Source organism: Hirundo rustica, chromosome 23 (genome assembly GCF_015227805.2).
Source record: "Hirundo rustica isolate bHirRus1 chromosome 23, bHirRus1.pri.v3, whole genome shotgun sequence".
NCBI classification, from domain to species: domain Eukaryota; kingdom Metazoa; phylum Chordata; class Aves; order Passeriformes; family Hirundinidae; genus Hirundo; species Hirundo rustica.
In genome coordinates, this window is record NC_053472.1 from 6,674,824 (window position 1) to 6,695,363 (window position 20,540).

The following is a 20,540-nucleotide window of genomic DNA, read 5'->3' on the forward strand; positions in this document are numbered from 1 at the left end:
CACGGTCAAAGGTTGGGCATCAGCCAGTGCTGGACGAGCTGGCCCAGAGCGGTGACTTGTGGCCACCAGGAAGGTGATGGAGTGAGAGGTTTCAGTGGGAAGAGAGGGGGATTGAGTTACAGACCCTTCTGACTGAGCCTCCCCTTGAGGCATTTCTTCACGTCCTTGCTGCCCCTGCCCTCTGCATCCCTGCTGTCCACTTCTCCCGGGCAGCCAGCATCACGGCATTAAGTGTTTTAACCAGAGCTTTTATAGATTGAACTCTGGAAATGTGATGTTAACACAGCTACACAGACAAACAGCATTAATATTTCAATACGTGGGTGAGGACAGGGAGAGCATCCTTCCCTCCGTAAATAAAACAGGATCACTTGTTTTCTGCTCCAAGACTTGTCGCCTGCCTGAGACAGTAATATTTTAAAGTTGATTGGATCTTAAAATTGTAAGAGGTCCCCAGTGGCCCGACTTTAGCTGGCATTATCAGCTCAGCCATTGTCTTATGAAGCAATCTCCTCTTGAACCATCCTGTGCTCCCTCATCCTTTAAACACGTGCAGCCGGAAGCAGCTCCGCTCTCTCCGGCTAAGGCTGTATGGTGATGGTGAGGAATGAAGATGAATATCCTCATGCCTGTGACCTTGGCAGCAGCCAGCCTTGTCCTTGGCACTCAGAGTACCTCCGAAGGTTCCTGTTTGCTTTTCTTCATTCTCCAGGGACAGGTTGACAGTGTTGTCCTTCAGGCTGAAATACACGTCAAAGGGAAAAAGCTGGGGGAGCTTGAGGGAGCGAGTGATGTCCTGCAGTGCATGAGGGCTGAGCTGGACCACGCACTGGGCAGGGAGGAGATGGGGCAGCTCTGCCACGGGCTCTGGGCTCTTGGAGGGAAGCACCAAGGCACATCCCCCAGGAAGGGGCACCCAGTGCTGCAGCACACAGCAGCATCATGGTGAACAGCACCTTCCAGCAGCCTCCAAACGCCCCAGGGCAGTGTGACGAATGATTCTTGCTGTCGTGGGGGATTAAAACCTGGTCCTGCTGTGGGGAGGACAAAGCAGGGAGTCCTGGGGGAGGGTGAGACAGGAGCCAGGAGGTGCTGTGGTGCTTCAGGCAAGAAAGACAAATTCAGCTTTAGAAGAAAGACTTGGGCATGTCCCCACAGCAATTAAAGTGGGGGGTTGCACACAGGAGTTGTAAGGATGATTTCTAGAAAATGGGGAGACGCAGCTCTGGAAATCAGGAAGAAGCGAAGCAAAGGGATGAGGTGTGCTGACAGGATTGGCTGAGGGAGTGCTGACAGTGCCATACCTGCCCAGGAAGAGGGAATTCCCAATGGCATGTGGCTGGACAGAGGGGCAGGGACAGGCAAAGTTATCCTTAGTGGTTAGGAAGGGAAGACAAATTCAGGCAAGAAATATGGGACAAATTCTTAGCAGCATGGTCATAAAACATGGGAACGGTTTACCTAGGGATGGCAGTGCAGCTTCCCAGAGTCTTTAAATCAACACCAGATATCACACGATCTCCAGGCAGAGAGGATCTGCAATCTTCTGAAGCTTCCTTTGGGCTATGCTACCTCTGCTCCTAATTAGGGTGGGTTTAAAAAATTAAAAATCCTTCTAGTTGATTTGCCTTTGCAGTGAATTTCCCCATTGATTTCCATCTGAGTCCCATGAAACCAGGACTGTGTGTCTGCTTTTCTTATTTCCAGCTTCAGATAATTCTTCCAAAATGCCCTCTTGTACAAATTGAGCCCACTACGTGTGTGCTGTGGTAGCTAGGAGACTGGCAGGAACAGTGCTCTCCGTGATTATCCAAAGCAGTTGTCATGTTATTCTCATTGCTAATGGTATATAATTATATATTAAGGCTCTCTCCAGGTAGAGCATCTTGGGGTGATTAGAGCACAGAGCAGAGGACGCAGAAAAGACCCCAAACCAAGACACTTTGTCCCTCTGGAAAGGGAAATAATTGTTCCAGAACATATTGTTGACATTTTTGCTGCCTGACACGAAAGCGGCTCCGTTGCAGCGAGCCGGGACACGGTGTGGTCAGAACCAGGCAGGGCAGGGTCCTCTCCACGGTGCTGACCAGTGCATGCAGCACTCCTGGCCAGAGCCATGCAGCCCTTCGTGCCAGGAATGCATTCCCCTCCTTTCCTTTACCCATCACCGTTTGTTCTGGCTGGTGGGGGGGATTTGCTTAGCCCGAATTTATCTGCTCTGATGATCAGAGGCTGACTCGGATCTTGTACAAGCTGCCTGTGGCATTGACTGGGTGGGTGCTCGTGAGCCTGGGGTGGGAAGAGGATTGTCTGTGGAGCTGTAGGCTCGTTCCTCAGCTCCCTTCCACCTGGGCCCCTCAGCCTGTCCTCTGCAGAGGCTCACAGACCAAAAACATCATCCCCAACTACACTGCTGCCCTGGACACGGACCGAGCGGGGGTGAAGGCGGGATTGGTGACAACACCAAGCGTGTGGCAACACCAAGCGTGTGACACCAGTCACGGGGGAATCAGAGAGGTGGGACTCTTGCTTTCTGTGCTGACCCGTGCCACGAGTCCTGGGCTTATCCCGATACCAACGGGAGATTCAGCCGGGGCTTCTCCCTCCTTGTCCCCCCTGGAAACAAAGAACAAAACGACCTAATTCCTGCAGGACACTCTTCTTCCCTAGGGAAACAAGGGGTTATGGTTAGAAAGGCAGCACGTGCCCTTCAGACCTCCCTTTGACCGCACGAGCAGCCAAAAAACAGCCACGCGAGGGAAACCCGTGGGCTCCGAGCAGCGCTCCCAGCCCGGCCGGGGCGCCACGGCCGCGCTCCCTCCTGGAGCCGCTTCTCCCCGCGCTGCCTCTGCTCGCAGCTCCGCCGCTCCCCGTGCTCGGGAGACACCACGAGACCGACCGCAGCAACAGCAGCGCTGCCGCCGGGGAGCCGCAGCTCGCAGGAACGCGGCGGGCGCTGTTTTCCGGGCGGTTCTCGAGCAGCGGTTTGAGCGTCAGAACTTGCGCGGGGAAAGGCAAGGGCAATGCAGACACCCCTGGCAGGGAACATCCCACCCTCCCTGCAAAAGGCTGCTCCTGTCAGGGGTGGTGGTGAGCAGAGCACAGAGCATGGAAGCACGCAACAGGCTGGAGGACTCGTGGGGACTTGGGGGGGATACAAACACCCAGAGTCAACAGAGAGGACAGCGGGGGAACCTTCCACGATGCTCCCCAGCCCTCAGGGCTCGGCTTACCGCAGCTATCACGGCAGGCATTTCCCCTCCCACGGCTGGGCTTTGCGTGTGTGATGGCGCTGGGAATCCAGAGCCACCTTCTCTGCCGTTATGAGGAGTTTTATTCTGACTGAGGGGAACAATGAGAACAAACACCGCAGAGCGCTGGCTGGGGATGAAAGTTTCTCTGAACCAACAGAGATTTGCTTCAAAGGGGCCTATGAAGAGGTTCCACTTAATTACGAGGCAGAGAGTGCCACACAACTAATGTCTGCACACAAATATATACCCATGTATGCGGCCATCCCCCAAAAGATTGGGCACTGCAGAGAGCCAGGCAGATCCTTTGGTGCTGTGGCCCTGGCAGCTCACGGACCAGATTGCTGCACTGGAGTCACGTTGCTGCCAAAGGGACACGAAACTCAGTTTTATTTTTAACTTGGCTGGAGGGAAAGCGGAAGAAATATCTTACAGTGGAAGAAGTAGATGAGGACCCTGGAGATCTCAGTTCAGTTCTTGGCTCTGCTACAAATTCCCCATGCGACCTTAAGGAGGTCACTTCGTCTCTCTGTGCTTCATTTCCCTTCTGCAAAGTTTGGAGAGCGTGATCCTCCCTCAGGTCTTGTCTGTTGTGTCGGGAGCAGACACTGTTTTTATTCCCCTGCAAGTGCAGTGTAGGAGAGCACTCTGTCTGGGAAAGGTGCAGGGCAGCTTCCCCAGCTGTGCCCTCACACAGGCTGGTGGTTTTTCAGAACAGTTCCCCCCAGACTTGCCAGGAAAGGGGATTTTGAAGGTAAACGGCAAAGCCTGGTCTTAGGAAAGCAGAAGGATTTGCACTCTGTAACCTGCCCCCAGTGCCCTGAGCTGAGGGGTCAGTAGGTGCCGCTTGACTCGCCAGATGATTGTTTTCTTTTCCAAAATATGGTGTCAGCTAGGCCCTATCACACCATTATCGCACGCGTTTATGCTCTTCTCCCGGCTGCTGTTAGTGCCGGGGAATGGCTCTGGCTGGCTGTCACCTCTCCCTCCCCGCACCGCTTGGCATTTGACTGGCAGCCCGTGCCCCACGCGCGGCACCGCGCTGCGCCGGCGGCTCCTCCGGCACGCGGATAAAACATCGCTGCAGCACCCGGCAATTTATGGCCATTTGGATCCCATCCATCAGCGGGGAGGCGGCAGAGAGACAAGTCCCTGATTCCAGAGGGACCCTCCGTCCCCACGGCCTGGGAGGCTCTTCCTGGCCCTGTTTTGCCCCTTTCCCTCTTTCTCCCCTGCTCCCGCTCTTCCGCTCGCTCTCCTGCTGGAAGGACAGTCCTGGGAGGGATGGGGGTGCCTCGTCCTCGTGGGGCCTGGGCGGCTGTGGCAACTTCCTGACAAGTTGTGTTTTACGGAGTAGTCGCAGGGTAATCTTGCACGTCCTTGTTTTGTCATTTAGGGCACTTAAAGTGTCACAGAGATTTCACTACCCTAAAAGCTTATCTGTCAGCAGGAGAGAGTTATTCCAGTAAAAGGGTATCATCAGCGGCAGTGGCAGGAAAAAAAAAGGGACAAAAATCATGTCTGAAGGTTTTCTATTCCGGGCTCTCTGCAGCTGACCTTGAGCCGAGGCAGCTGCACCCAGCGGCTCCCAGGGACAGTGGGCAGGTGTGCCAGGGTGCGCTGCAGCATCCCCAACACATCCCTGCCACCTGGAGCATCCAGCTCAGCCCCAACAAACTGGCGGGAATGTTGCTTGAGGGTCACTGTTTCATCCTCTGCCCTCATAAGGTTGAAGTTGTCAGTGCTGCAGCTGCCAGAGGGAAGAAGTTCTCCTTGCCCATTGTGGTGGAGCCAGCAGCTGTGCCTGGGAGCAGGATTTCTCTGAGAATAGAGAATGGGAGCAGACCGCACTGAAGCTGGGCAAAAAACGTAGGAGGAGTTGATATTTTTCCTGATTTCTGTGGTTTGCAGCCAAATAGTGCAGTGTGGATGGATGGAGAGAATGAGAGGTGCAGGGCAGGCAGACAAGATGAAGGAGGGAGGGAAGGATAGCTGTTGCTCTTTTTGCCATCATGGGAGGCTCAAATGGCCCATGTCTGGAAGGAGTTTCCACATGGAAACTCTCCATCCTGGCAGCGACTGGAGCTGTGGGGACTCCTGTTCAGAACAGTGAGAACAGGAGCACAAACTCCTTGTGCAGTCACAGGTTTCATGTGCTGTTAACCTCGATCCGGGAGACATCCACAAGCACTAAGGGGTGGAGCCAAGGGCTCCCAGGCACACTCTGGATTTGCCTTTGAGGAATTATTTTAGCTACCACGTCCAAAAAGAGTCATTTGCATCCCTATATCTGGATCCTCCTTGACTGTGTGATGCTGATGGAGCTTCCAGAGCATGGAAACAACTGGTGTAAGTGGTCCCAGAGAAGGGAATGGTGCGAATCCAGGGGGTCCTTGCCTGTTCCCTCTCCCCAGCCCCTGCTGCAGGAGGGAGCTTTGTTTCCAGCCCAAAATAACACCTGCTTTGGTGGGGTTTTTCTGCGCTCTGCCAAATGCGTGACAAATTTGTACTAGATTGGAACCTCATTGACGCCAGCACAGAAAACCAGGAATGCAATTGCATAACACAGGGAAACGAGATAGAAATCCTCCATACAGCACCGTTACTTCGGAAAAAAGGATAAACAATATTTAAAAATGAATAAACACAGGTGGCATATTTTCCTTAAAAAGTGTTTCAAGAAAAACAAAAGCATCTTAACAAGGAATAAAATATGAAAAGCAGAAGTAGGTCAGAAAGAAGTCAGAAGAAGGGGAGGAAACTGACAACACGGAAACGAAAGACAAAGTGGATTCTGGCGGCACGTGGTGGTGATGTGGGTCAGGGGAGCTGCTGGGACAAGGGTGACCCACGCATCCTCAGCTCCAACACGGCACCATCCCAAGCCCCAGCGGGTGGGGCCAGCAGCTCCAGAGGGATGCATCCAGGCATCTCTGCAGGTGCTGGCTGTGGCAGATAACCCTGTGCAGGGATGTGCCTCAGCTCTGCCCTGCTCCAAGCCTGTCCACACAGAAAACAAACCTTGCTGGAATTGCCAACTTACCTGGGAGTTGGTGACGGAGGAGAGAGACATTTCACAGACTCATTTATTTGCCCCATTAACCATTTTAACGGCCTCTCTGCAATAACAATCATTCCCAGGGTTGGCAGAGCAGGTGTTCCAACAATCAGCGGGATTGAGAAGCCCTGGATGGCCGTTATTATTAATGCCCATAATAAAAACATGCCTGGGAGCCGCACACCCGCGCTCCATTACACCCTCTGGTTTATGGGCCGGCAGCTCCCACTCCAGGACAGCCCAGGGGAGGCCAGGAACAGCAGCAGTGCACCTGGCAGCGTGGCGAGCACCAAAGAAAGGCTGTCCAAAACCACCACCTTTCAACTGACCTGTTTTATTGTGTCATGAAAGACTGCACCTAAAACCAGGCGCAAGGAGTATCAAACAGCGTGTTTTAGAACATCTGAACCCGGGCGCTGCTAAGGCCCAGCGTGCTGATTCCCCGCTCAAACTGAAAAGCAGCAACAACTCAGGCTTCTGTCTGCATTGAACAGCTGGTAAGAAACAAGGTAACCCAGGGTGCAGCTCCCCAAGAGACTGGCAAAGAAAAAAGAACCAGGAGACGCATCTAGTGTGTGCTACGGGCTGGTGTGGCGGGAGGGGAAATCAGCTGGCAGCTTTATCACTTTCCCCGTTCTCAATCAGTTTCCTTTTCTTCTCATCCGTTCTCCTCTTGAAGATGTGGTCTCTGTAGAACTGGAGTTCTTTGATGCTTTCCCTGATGTCATCAAGTGCTCTGAAAGAGAATTAAGGAGGGTTTCAAAGAACCTGGGTACATCTCCAACTATGCCCAGATCCTAATGCTGCTGAAAACTTCCAGGAAACCAAAGTGATGCGCAGGGAAGGTGCATCTGTCAGAAATTAAAATAACCCTCATTGTCTCAGGGAAGCAGCGAAAGTCCAGTGGTGCCAACGTGCCAGGGAGTAACACACAGCTTATTAGCTTACGTCACCCTGGGACACAGAGCTGCTGGGAAAAAACAGGGTCTACAGCATCAGCTGTTAAAAACAATTCAGTCCGAGGGAGGAGACGAAGGCTCTGCAGAGCTGCCCAGCTCCAGCCAGGGCATGCTCAGGACTCAGCTCCATGCAGCAGAATATCAACCACACTTTGGCCAGGACCTCTGCGATAGCCAGCCCTCCTCCTCCTGTGTGTACCAGAGCCTCCCTCCCACCCAGCACAGACACATCAGAGCAAAGCCACAGAGGCTCCCTGGCTCCTTCCCACTACCCCTCTGGCACTTTCCGAGCTCAGGAAACAGGAGCAGGACTCTCACCCCCCATTCACAGTTCTCCAATTTTTGTGTTTCTGTGACCACCTCTGCCCAAAAAAGGGGCAGATAACCCCCATTAAGTGACTGTTTGCATTGTCAACAAACATGGACTTTGAAGAGCAAAGTGAATCAGAAGGGCTGAGGAAGCTTCTTGTTCACTGGATTTTAATAATCCCTTTCCCTATGCTATCTTGACTTTGGACAGGAGAATACAAACATCTGAGAGGGTGCAGAAGCACACCTGCATCAGACACCAGATGCTGGAATTCACAGGGAGCCCCATATCTGCAGGACAAACTCTGCTCTGTCAGAGACAGAGGCACACAGCTCACCTGTGAGAAGCCGCCTTCTTTGGTGCAAACTCGTATTCCTCTGGATACCAGCGCCTGTGAGCAGAAAAATTGCCACTTAAAAAAAAACTGGGATTCAAAACCATGTCTGGTGGCTGCTGTAGGTTTGTTACACTCGTCGAAGGATCCGTGGTTTCACAGACACCCAGAGAAGCCACAGCCCTGCAGAGTCCCCCGCTGTGATCTGCAGAGCCCCAGCACCACAAATGGGTGTCCCAGGGGTATCCTTCAAACCACTTAATTGGGGGAACACTTACCTGCAAAGTTCCTTGACAGTGCTCACATCAACGATCCGGTAATGAAGGTGCCTCATGAACTGCGGCATGTATTTGTCAAGGAATTTCTTATCTGCATGAACAGAGTTACCTACAAAGACACAAACAAGATGTTTCTTCAAAGACGCTACAGAGCAACATGGAAACGAGCAGCGGGTGGAGCGAGCTGGGAGAGATCACAGGGGAAGAAAAGCCACTCACAAGCAGCTCATTTATCCTATTTTCTAGCAAATATGATTGTAAAGGTTTGTCAGATTTTCATTGCAGGATCACACGGGGTTTAATACTAATACCTCTAGTAATTCCTCAGTTACTACTCCCACCATTCGTGTCACACAGATAAATATCAACGAATTATGCCAACATCGAGTTTTTCACCAAGTGAAAGTGGCCATTGGTAATAATTTCACTCAGCACCTGTCCCAAGATCATATATAAAATTCTGAAAGCAGTTCTGGGTAACAGGACACCTGGAAGATCCGCATCTGGCCTTTGCTTGGATACCCAGGGAGGAAAAGACAGCACGGAACAGGAACACATCCCTGCCACACGTGCCAGTGGGTGCTCACATCCCGCTGGGAGTGCAGGACAGGTGATGTGCTGTAGGTAACAAAGAAGATGCTTCACCTGCGAGAGGACAGAGCCCCGGGGGTGTCTGCTGCCGCACGAAGGACAGGAACTCGTACTCTGCCTGCTGCAGCGAGATTTTACTCTCCTTCACAGCCTTAGTAAGGCCAGACTGCAAAAAAGAGCCAAGTCATAAATCAGAAACACCCTGTCACGGACACTGCCAGGAATGCTCCAGTTCTCAAATAAATGTTTAACTCTGCAGTGAAAGGTCAACACTTTGAGTGCTGTTTGTTCCCTGGGTACCTCCTGAACTCTGTATCTCAGTTCTCTGGGGCACCCCCAGCCTTTACTCTCGCCAGGGATCTCCAGTTTGGGAAGGAAAACCAAGGCAGGTAAACAGTCCTGACAGCACTGACCCTCCTGTGGGGTTTGGGGCTTTCTCTTTCCCTTTTTTTGATTTCTTTGCTCAGAATTCTTTTCAGTTACCAAGACGTGAGGCATTGTTTATCCACCTGCACATCCTTGAGCCAGGAGAGCGCTACATCCCTTTATATCCCTGTTTCAGGAGAGGCACTCACCTCCCCAGCAGGGAGCAGCAGGTACCAGTGAACACAAATAAACAGGATCCTGCCTTCAGGGTTTATCAAGATTCCTATAAATCAGGAAAGTTCTTCCTTTCTTTTTTTTTTTTTTTTTTTTTTTTTTTCAATAGCTAAATGTCAAATCCTCTCCAAGTGTTCTCAGTGATTTATTTCCATCTGGCTACGCTATATATTTCCACGACTGTGCAGCAAAAATCTACTTGACAGATCCAAGTGGTGGTTAAAAAATTCATTATGTGGCAGCATTTTCATCTATATTCTAATTGCTTCTCTTCTCTTAGTCAATTAAAAATAAGTAGCTCCTCAGGAGCAGCAAGGACGCATGCTACCATCTCCAATTCACTCCTGAGCTGAAGCTGAGCTGGAATCCTTGACTGGAGCAGGGAAAAGCACCCATCACAGTAAATTAATATTCATTTCCCAAGCCCTTGCTAATTCTTCCCAGGGAGAGCAAGATGCCGAAGGGGGAGGAGAGGGGGTTATGGATGTCTTAAAAACTTCAGCCCTTAATTGAAAACTAACTTGAATTTCAATTCATCATCAGGGACTGGAAAATCCATTTGCTCTCTTGCTGCTGGCAAGGAGGAACCTTTCTTTGGTGGCCCAAAGAACTAAAAATAATCTCTTGCTGCAAAAGTGAAGCTTTCAGTGAAAAAAATCCACACGCCTCACAGCACTGTGGAGACAGGCAAAAGCCCAGTGTTTACAGGCTTGTTTAATCCCACATGCACCACAGTCCACAGGAAGGAATTTGCATTTGACCGGCTCCGCACTGTTTTGCACCGATCCTGCACCTGTTCTTACTCAGACATTCTCACCTTCTCCTTCCCCACTGGAATTATTTTGAATTATTTTATGCAAGGCTTCAGCAGGAGGAGCTGTCAGAGGAGCCCACCCAACCCAGCCTACACCAGGGCTACCAGAGGCAGCTGTGAGAGGACCAAGGAACCAAACCCCAATTCCCAGCCTCACACTGGGAGAAAGGAGGCTGAGCCCTCGCCTTGGGAGATGCCAGCCAGCGGCACAGACCCCGTTCTGTCCCCCAGCCCTCTGGGGAGCCTCACTGCTGCTGCGCTGTGCAGATACTCCTCGCTCCCAAACCGGGAAGTCGCTTCCAGCACTATTCCAACTTATCAGAAACCAGGCTGCAAACCACAGGCTGCTTCAGGCAAGCTGGAAGCCGAAGATCCCCGAGGGCAGTCTGAACTGTGCACAGATGACTTGTGAGACCCTGGGCAAAACATTCCACGCAGGCTCCCCGGTGCAAAACGAGACAGCCAGTGTCTCCTGTCCTTCAGCCCCTCTGCGTGTCCCTGCTTAGGCGGCCGTACCGCAGCGGATCGCTCGGGATTACGCGGCATTCTCGTCGCGGCCAAGGCACAGAAGGGTTTTACCTTCCCGTGATGCTCCTTGCACCACTCGGACATGCTCTCCAGCAGCTCGTCGGGCTGGTTGATAATCAGGTTCGGGCCCTGGCGGGGAGAGGAAAACATGAAGGTAATGGGGGAAAAAAAAAAAAAAAAAAAAAAGTTTAGAGGCGTGTGTAAGTTCAGTCGCAAGCACAAGCAGAGCACGGAGCAGTTTCAGCCTGGAGACACAAAGCGCAGCGTGACGCAGTCCCCGCGCTCCGGGGCCGCTCCACGCTCCCGGCGCGGAGCAGCGCATCCCGCCGCGGCCGGAGCCGGGGCTCGCCCCGCGTTACTTTGTTCCAGCATCCCCTGGAAGCGGCGCGGCGCCGCCGGGGGTGCCCGCGGGGCCCCGCTCACCTCGGCCAGCACGTTGAGGTCGCAGTCGGTGATCAGACACGCCATCTCCAGGATCTGGTCCTTCTCCACGTCCAGGCCCGTCATCTGCCAGGGGCGAGCGGCAGCGTCAGCGCGCCCGGGGACCCGCGCCCCCCCCGTCCCGTCCGCTCCTTCCCCGCGCCCCCCGCCGCCCCGCGCAGCCGCCCCGCACCTCCAGGTCCACCCAGACCATGCGCTGCCCCATATCGCCGCCGGCCATGGCCGCCGCCCTCCGCCGGCCCCGCCACAACCGCCCGGCGCAGATCCGCAGGCGGCCCAGGCCGGCGCGGCCGCCGCCCAGCATCGCCGCCGAACTACAGCTCCCGGCGGCCCCCCTGGCCCCCGCCCGCGCTCCGTGGGGGAGCGGACGCGCTGCAAAGGCTGCTGGGAGATGTAGTCCGCGGTAGCTCGGAGCGCTCCTCCCGTCACCGGCCCCACGGAGCAGCTCCGCTGCACCCGCCTCAAAGACGGAGGTTCACCCAGGGGCTTGCCCCAGGGAGACTTTTAATGTTCCCCAAGACAATACTGTGTATTTTATATGGACAACGGAGAATGGGTTCAAATTGAAAGAGTAGGTTTGGATTACGTTAGGAAAGAATTCTTTACTGTGAGGGTGCTTAGGCACTGTAATAGGCTACCCGGGGAGACTGTGGATGCTCCATCACTGGAAGCGTTCAAGACGAGGTTGGATGGGGCTCTGAGCAGCCTGGTCTAGTGGAAGGTGTCCCTGCCTCCGGCAGGGCGTTGGAGTGAGGTGGTCATTAAGGTACCTTACCAACCCAACCATTGTGTGATTCTATGACTATAAAAAACGACATGAGGAATGTTGCAGATGCTGGGCAGCATCCATCCCACCTCAACTCTGTTTAAAACGCTAGACCCTTCCATCTGACACAGATGTTCCTTTCTCTTAAAAAACTACTAACAGCACTTCTCTGTGACACAAGGAGGGGTGTCTCCAAAATTTCACCATGGCTTTTTAACCCCGTGAAAACCCCTGAAGTGTGAATTAACACATTTAATACTGACACCAAGAGTTTGGCAGAATTGCACTGCTGGTATTTTTACAAACACTAAAAGGTGACTTCAATGGGGGGTTTTTTTGGGGCGGGGGGATTTATACATGTACTCAGTGAGAAACAGGTCACATTTGCTTTGCCCTCGAGTCCATCAATGCCGCGACGAGTGCCACTTGGCCTCTCTGTAGCTCTCCCTGCGGTACTCGTAGCTCCAGCCGTCCCGGTGCCTGTCGTAGTGCTCCTCGCGGCCGCCCCGGTAGTGGTGCTCGGCCTCGTGGCCCCGCTCGTCGAAGCCGTACTCATCCCGCTTGCCCCGGCCGTAGTCGGGGCCGGGCTCCCCGAAGCGCTCGCGGCCGAAGTGGCGGCTGTCCGGGGAGTAGGGGTGGGCGCCCAGCCGGCCCTTGCGCGGCGCCGGCCCCTCGGGGCGCCGCGGCCCCGGGGAGCCCGGCAGGGCGTGGAAGGAGTGCGGGTAGCCAGGAGGGGCAAAGCCGGGCTGCTCGTACTTCCCCCCGAACTGGGGCTGCTGCCGAGCCGCACTGTTCATCTGGAAGGGAAAGAGGGAAAGGGATGCTCGGTTTGGTACACTCGCTGCCCGGTGGAGCGCTTGACCCAAACCCTGGGCTGGCCTCTAACTCACACTGCAAACACCGGAACAGAACCATTACTTCACCCACAGCTGGACTCCCGCAGCCCAGAGCCCTCCCAGCTGACCCCCTCTGTAGCAGAGATTCAAATCTTCTGGGACTGCCATTTCAGCACTCCAAAAGTATATCTCCACACCCCGTGCCTGTGAGTGTGTGCACGTACCACTGCTTGCCTCTGCAGGCTGGACGAGAACCCCGGTGAGGCCATGCCATCTGGAACCCTCTCATACCTGCAGGGAAAACAGATCAGGAGTTTCAGCCTTAAACACATAACTGCTGCGGTCCAAGGGGCATCTGCAGCCCACTGGTGCTCCCTCCACAAGAAGGAAACACCAAATTGCACTTGGAAGTAGCCAGAAACGCAGTGAACCGTGCAATGTCTATCCCCATTCCACACTCCTGTGCTGGTGGGATTCATACCTGCTGCAGCTGGATGCTGGATGAGGCATCCCAGGAGGGCTGCTGCCAGCAGCTCCGAGCTGGGAACAGGATGGATTGATATCCTGGGCTGCATGACTGCTCCCTGGGGAGAGACAAACATTTCAGGAGACCCACAAATACCAGTTAAGCAACTCGGGTGTGAAGTGCAAAAAATCACCACGTTTTGAATTGGCTCTCAAGTTTTGTCAGTGATCTGCAAAAGCACATGGTCCAGTTACCAAAACAAGGCACTGCAACTGTCTTAACAGAAAGAACAGAGATATTATAGCCAATGTGGCTCATTTAACCACTATCAGATGCGATTTTTAATGCTTGTGTGATAACTTCGAACAGATCTTAGAGCTGCGGCAGGAATAACCAGTAAAACCCCAAAGAGAAGGCTCAGCCAAGGGGTTACGGAAGGTCCCTGGCGGAAGCACCGGGACAGGAGGGTGTGAGGGGAGCAGAGCTACCAGATGAGGAACCCCTTGGCGAGAGGCTCCTGCAATTTACCCGATTAGCTATGACTCTGTTACAGGCTAGGGCAGCTGAACAGCAGTTCACTTTCCCTCCAGAAAACTGGTTAAGGTCCCTCCGGTACCTGATCGGAACTGGATGCGCATGGGCCGCCCGTACAGCCTGATCCCGTTGAGCAGCCGCAGCCCGTACGGCACCGACTCCTCGTGCTTGAAATTCACGAAGGCGAACTGCTTGGGCCGTCCATCCCGGTCCTTCGGGATCTTCACGGTGATCACGGGGCCCGCCTGGCATCGGGGGCGAAGGCGTTAAGCAAACACCGGGAGAGAGCGGCCGGTGCCGAGCACGTGTCCCGTGGCGGGCGCCGTAGCCCCGCCGGCCTTGGCGGCCGCGGCCCCCCCGCCGCGCCCTCTCCCGGTACACGCAGCGCGGGCGCCGGGCGGTACCTGGTGGAAGAGCTCGAAGATGAGCTCCTCGGTGACCTTGGGGTCCAGGTTCCCCACGAACAGCGTCCGGTTGGCCTCGGCAGCCGCCGCCCCCATCGCCGCGCCGAGATCCGAGCGCGCGCTCCCAGCGGCTGCGCCCCCCGCCCCGCGCGCGGCGCCTCGCGTGACGTCACCGGGGACGGCGCGTGCCTGCAGGGCCACGCCTCTTCCGCCGGGGACGGGGCCGTGGGGACGGGAACGGGAACGGGAAAATGGGAACGGGGCGATGCGGAAAGGGAACAGGAATGGAGCCAGGCATGGGAAAGGGGACGTGGGCAGGACCGGCGCCTCGTCAGCACCGGCTCGGCGGCAGCTGCGGGCGCAGAATCCGGGCAGGATGTGCCCACGTCTCCCGGGACACACGGGACGTGCGGAGCCCCCGCCTGTGGCCTCGCAGGCGCCAGGAATTCCCTGATGACCTGTAATTAAGCAGTTACTAATAAATAAGCAATAAAGCCGGTTTGCCGTAAGGGAGTGGTTGGTGCATCACAGCCCCGCTGCCACCAGGCTGCGCCCGGGTCCTGCGCTCGGCCGCCAGTGCCGGGGTTTCTCCGTTTCCCGTTATTCCCACGCTGTTGGGAAACCGATGTGAAACTGATGGGAAACTGAAGGGAAACTGAAGGGGTCTGAGCCAGCCGGTTGAACAGCGGCATGCAGGTTAAAACCCCCCAGATGGGTTATTTGGGAGCAGGGAAGCCGCGAGGGCTCTGCATTCCGGGGGGCTGCGGTGGAACGCGGGATCCTCTCCGGGGGCTCCGGCTGCTCCCGTGGCTGGATCCCGCCGGAGTGGGTGGGCTGTGCCCGCACCAGCCCTCCCAGGGATTTCACTTCTCCAAGGACTTTGGAAAGCATCCTTGGCTCTCCCCAGCCACTGCAATCCCCTTGGGTATCCCAGAGGATGCTGGATGTAAAACGGGTGTTCTCCATCTGGAAAAATTTTGAAAGGGGCAGTTGAGCCTTCATTTTTCATTAGATCCCCACGCGTTGCAGCAGATCCGATTTCCTTGTTAATTGGGTGCTGTTCATTTTCTCCACTTCATTACTTGCCGCCGCACCTAGAATTTATATCCATTTGGTTTAATCGCGTTCGCCTGGTTAAATTCCAAACAGTCACTCGTTCAGAAAGGGAATTATTACCTCGCTTTGCCAGGACTTCCACTTTGCCTTAATTTCCCTGGGGCCTCATTTACTTCGCTCTGCCTGTTTTCCGTCCCTGGGTCCCCTCGGGCCTGGCTGGGAGCGTGTGGCGCCTGTGCCATCCTGGCTTGTTCCCCGTGCCAGTGCCACGGCCCTGGCCGGAAGCCACGGCAGGAGCTGGTGGGCTCAGGCATTGCCTGGCACAGCCCAGCCCAGGCTTGGAAAATACACAGTGAGGGAACAGGAACCACTTCAGGTGCTTCAGAGATGCTCTTGGAGTTCAGTTGTGCTCGTTTGTATCACTGTTTTGTGCTGGTTTTGCTCTTCAAAGGAGCAAAGTGGAAAACCAGAAACTTTTTTCCTTGCCACGTAGCCCTGTGACAGCTTCAGTTCCACCTCCCCTGTGTGCACTTCGCCCCACGCTCCAGCTGGACACCCTCCGCAGCAGGACTTAGGCGTGCTCTCCAATTTTCTGCCAAGCCTTGCTTTTTCGATCATAACTCACTTCTGCAGCCCCGGCAGCCCCTCGCCCGCCGCCCTGGGCAGCACGGAGGGGACACGGCGGTGACTCCTTCGCTGCCGCCGCCACAAAGAGGCAGCAGAGCCCCGCACTTCTCCTTCTGGCAGGTCCCCGCAGCAGCTCGTCCTCCTCCCACTCGCCCAGCTGGAGCCGAAATGATCAAACACTTTTAGGCTCATTACCGACTCCAAATCTATATAATTGGCCTTTGCTTTTTTGAGGATCCATCGTTAGAAGTGAGAGCAGAGGAGCTGCAACATCATAGTCAAACTAATAAGTGCGAGTGTAGATCCGAGGTGCATTTGCCTTACAAACCCCCTCACAGAGCCAGGCCTGCCACTGCCAAACCCTCTGCTGAGCCTGTGAGGCGTGAAAAGGACGTTAGCTCGAAAGATGAACGTGATAAAGAGGTTTTCTTCTGACAGCAAAGCCAACAATCAGTGCTCCCTGCTACTGCAGTGCTGGGACGTGGGGCCCTGCAAGAGCCTTGCTGGCCAGGCAAGCTGACCCAGGGGCGTTTGCCAGTGCAGTGCTTAGCTTTCAATCCTTAGAGCCTGATTTTGTTCGTTGAATGGCATGATCTGGGGATAAAAGCACAAACTGTCAGCACCCAGAGGCCTCTGGGCAGGAGTGGCAGATGACCTCGGAGCTGTCAGGACTCACTGACAGGCTGGCACTGCCTGGTCCCGGGAATCACAGAACCACAGAATGTCCTGGGATTGGCCTGCCATGGGCACGATCACCTTCCACTATCCCAGGTTGCTCCAAGCCCCATCCAACCTGGCCTTGGATGCTTCCAGGGACGGGGCAGCCGCAGCCTCTCTGGGCAGCCTGTGGCAGGACCTCAGCACCCTCACAGGGAAAGATTTCTTCCTAATACCTGATCTAAACCTACTCTGTCAGTGTGGAGCCTTTCTCCCTTGTCCTGCCACTCCAGGCTGCAAGCAGTAAAAACTTTAAAGAGGCTCCAGTCAGGCACTAGAGGACCATGACTGGGTCAGCCCTAAGAGCCAGCCCCCCAGCTCGCTGCAGTCCCCAGAATGGCTCTGACGCTGCAGCTTCCCAGCTCCACGAGAGCTTGGCTCCAGACATCTGATTTCCATTTCCCCCCGTACTCTTATTTCAGTCAAAGTGTGTGATTAGGGCTGTGCGAGCTCCATTGTCATCTCCACCTAAGTGCTGCTCTGATGGGTGGAAACAGCATCTCGATGTTTACAGCGAAGAATGCATGGCTCTGCTTTCCTGGATATTGCACAAAATCTGCCACTGCAGGGAGGGAAAATCACACAAAACGAGCGGTACCTGCAGAAGGCTGGGAGGGGAGAAGGGGCATTCTCCCGGCCTGGCCTCATCCCATCACCTGTGCAGCAGATGCGAGGTTATAAAAGGCAGAGGGAGCTGGGCAGGAGGCATTTTGGTATTTGCAGCACCTGAAGGTGTTGCTGGGTTAGGCTCTACATGGTCTCTGCATGAGCTCAGCTCCTGTTGGGGTCCCAGAGGAGGTTTGGAAGCAGCCAGCTCCTGAGATGGAACACTGGCCTGGGGAGTGCTGTGGTAAGGATGTGCATCCTTTGAGGGCACTACGGGGTGCTGGTGCTTTTGCAGGGTTTGGTTGAAGGTGGCTGGTTGTTTCGGTTGCTGCAGAAAACATTTTGAGTCTTCCCCTGTATTTCCGTGATCAGAAATATTGTGCTTCAAGGTTCTCGACAGAGTCAGAGGAATCCACCCACTGCTGTGCCCTTCCCTCTGCTCCTGTCCTCCCAGGGATAGAGTCTCTGTCACATGTGCATCAATGGGATTTTAATTAAGTGATATGTAATTAACAACTGGCCGTGCTGCTGGGCCCGTGCCCCAGGTCTTGCTTCCAAGAGTCTCTGCCCACAGAGGGGAGCAGGAGCAGCCCAGTGCCAGGAACAAAAGGCGTCTCTTCTCCGCGTGGTGTTGAGAATCCCAAACAAAAGGTTCCCGTGCTTCCCTTCACTCCTCTCCCTGCGTCTCCCTCTCTTTTCTGTGCTCCCACTCTTCAACAGGGATTTAAGCCGTTCTTTTCTCTGGGCTGCAACAAGAAACTAGCAATTAACTGTTATAAGGCTGTTTTATAGTCCTGTGCAAACCCTTTCCATCCACTCTGCTTTAAATGGGTACATCTTTTATTCCCAGTTTTCGGGAGTGTAAAACTTTACAGCGTTTGCTGCAAACCTTCATACTTTGCTTTGCAGTTTATTGCTCCCTCTGCGGATATATCTCACTCATAAATATGGCTTCCAGCTCCCTGTACTTGACTGGGAGCTGCAGTGCCTCGGAGTGCTGCCATTAATGGGACTTTGCCTACATATCGTGGTGTGATTCATCCCCAGCCTCTTGTCTCTCCTCTGCCCGAAGGTGCAGAGCTCTGGCAGCAGCAGGTCACTCAGCCAGGGCATTCCAATGCCAGCTGCACATCCCTGTGGCTCTGGGAGCTGTGGAAGGTGGCTGTGCAGAGCTCAGTGTGAGCTGGGGTGGCTGTGGCCCCTGACATTGTGGAGCCTCGGAGCACAGGCTCTCTTAGGTGGAGAGTTTCCTCTCCTACGGATTGTTTACAGGTTGATTGTAAAAAACTTTCTTTTCCTGTGATTAGCACAGAGTCTCTCTGCTCTCCCTGTACTAAGAAGGACAAGTAAAGAGGTTTGAATGTTGAGGTTCCTGTGGGTTTAGGTCTGACATGGGTGTGTTGTTTCTGACCACCCCATAGTTTTTAGTTCTATGGGAACATTGCTTACTGCCCGTTTTTTGGAACACTTTGGAGGTGTGCTGTGCTTGACACAGGCTCAGGTGTCCACGAACGGAGCCAGCCAGGTTTGTGGACTGCAAGCGCCAGTGCCTTTGTTCTTCAGCAGCCAAGCCAGAAGCTGGAGGTGGAGGCAGAGCAGCGTTCTGTGTGCTGCTGCTCCTGCTGGGGCTCTGGGAAGGGGACAGGGCCCTTGGCACCCCTGTACTGCTGGTGGGCCTAAGGGGAGGGGGGTTCCTGCTGCAGACCCCAGCCAGCCGCCGTTATTCTGGGACTGTCATGACACAAAGGATTTGGAAAGGTGTGGGATATTAAGTGCAGCTTTCAGACCCCTGCTTCCTACATGGTAATTTCCTTGCATTACTGCGATGGCAGCTTTAAAACCACCCTCCTCTCATCTCCTTTTAACAAAACAGAAAAGCATTTAGGGCCGATTTGTTTGGAGTCCAGAATGGCAGCGATTACAGCAGCGCGGCGCATTTGGGGTAAATGGAGTGATACTGGTGTAAGGATGACCTCTGTTGAAAGGGTGGCACAGGGTGGGGGCTGCTGCTCGTCCCTCCCTGCATGTGCCCTGCCCCGTTACCAAAAGCAGGATGCTTTGTCTCGTCCCTTTGAGCATCCCACCAATGCATTAAAGCTGCTTTTCCGGAGGAAAATAGTATCTGTTTGAAAAAGCCTTGGCTGCCTGTGTCCATCCCCACGGGCAGGCCGGGTGCTCCCCTCAGCCCCCGGCGCAGGAGGGAGGTGAGCAGGGCGGGCACTCGCTGGCAGCGCCACGTCAGCCCATGCTTTATGGGCCCATTTGCCGGTACCTGCCGACGAGGCTCCAAATGTCAGAGCCAGGCAAGGGAACAGGTGGGCTCTGCGCATCTCTGGGGCCCCACTAATTCACAGGCGATAAATTAATGACAGGAACAGGGACAAAATCCTATTCTGGGTGCAGGTGACGGAGCAATTCCGTTCTGGCAGGCAGAGGGAGGGAGACCTGCCACTGTCAGGCTGCCTTTGATTGAGTTGTCTGAGCCGGCCGTAAAGGTAGCCCACGCTCGAGACCAGCTTTGCTTCTCTTCAGGGCTCTGGAAGCAGCGGCAAATCTCGCTTAAAATAATGAGCACCTCTGCTAATTACCTGAGGCTGCCTCTTTGAACCGCAGGCTGCCGCTTACATCATCCCCATAAAGGAACCGAAGGTTTCCTTCAATCCCAGAGAGACGGGAGATGTTCAGAGCTAATGACATCAGCCGCGGTCCCGGTGCCAGGTGTGGGGCAGGAGGAGAGGCTGGCAGGAAGAGGGGTGTTCCTCGGCTCCTTCCCGGTGTTCATTCTGTCCCTCCTGCCTCCAGGAAGGAGAGCTGGCGCTGTGCAGGAGGGGAAGTCTGGGTGTGGGGATGCTTTCATAGGGAACAGGGCCAAAAATAGTGGGGAAAAAAAAGAAAAGTGCAGGAGTGGTACCAAATTAAACAAGCTGTCGTCCACGGACCCTGCATCAGCACGGTTTCGGTTTTGTCTGTGCCATCGTTACAGAATTCCCGAGGGACTGTGACCCGGGAGCGGTGATCCGGCACAGGGGGAAGGGCAGCAGGGCTGGTGTGAGCTGTGCCGGCGGGAGCGCCGGGCTCTCTCTCGCCTCTAGGAAGCACTCTGACCTCAGGAAAATACTGCTTCGCTCCCCGGAACGGGGAGGATCGCTCCGAGCAAAGCTGCGAGAGTGCGCAGCATCGTTAGGCTGGGCAAAGTGCTTTTTTTGGAGGGCCTTGGCTTGGGAGTAGGCGAGAAGCGAGGTCGAGGGATCCCAGCAAGGGATCGGGGAGCTCAAGAGCTCGGGACTCGGCAGTTGTCCGTCAGTTCAAGGGAGAAAGTTCTGGGAAATGCCCCGTGGGGATGGACCAGCCCGGTCCCGGAGCC

The 20,540-nt window shown here is 54.7% G+C and overlaps 2 protein-coding genes across 2 annotated transcripts; both read right to left on the reverse strand.

The window, feature by feature from the left end:
* Window positions 1-6,627: 6,627 nt before the first annotated feature.
* REXO2 (RNA exonuclease 2) lies at window positions 6,628-11,468 on the reverse strand. The gene is made up of 7 exons (XM_040085297.2): window positions 11,337-11,468; window positions 11,147-11,230; window positions 10,775-10,852; window positions 8,836-8,947; window positions 8,191-8,299; window positions 7,916-7,969; window positions 6,628-7,045 (listed from the first exon to the last, which is right to left on the reverse strand). Exons 1-7 carry the CDS (start codon window positions 11,466-11,468, stop codon window positions 6,916-6,918), a joined length of 699 nt encoding a protein of 232 aa, XP_039941231.1. The 3' UTR covers window positions 6,628-6,915.
* Window positions 11,469-12,201: 733 nt separating this feature from the next.
* RBM7 (RNA binding motif protein 7) lies at window positions 12,202-14,310 on the reverse strand. The gene is made up of 5 exons (XM_040085115.1): window positions 14,171-14,310; window positions 13,849-14,011; window positions 13,248-13,350; window positions 12,991-13,057; window positions 12,202-12,727 (listed from the first exon to the last, which is right to left on the reverse strand). Exons 1-5 carry the CDS (start codon window positions 14,264-14,266, stop codon window positions 12,335-12,337), a joined length of 822 nt encoding a protein of 273 aa, XP_039941049.1. The 5' UTR covers window positions 14,267-14,310; the 3' UTR covers window positions 12,202-12,334.
* Window positions 14,311-20,540: the final 6,230 nt, after the last annotated feature.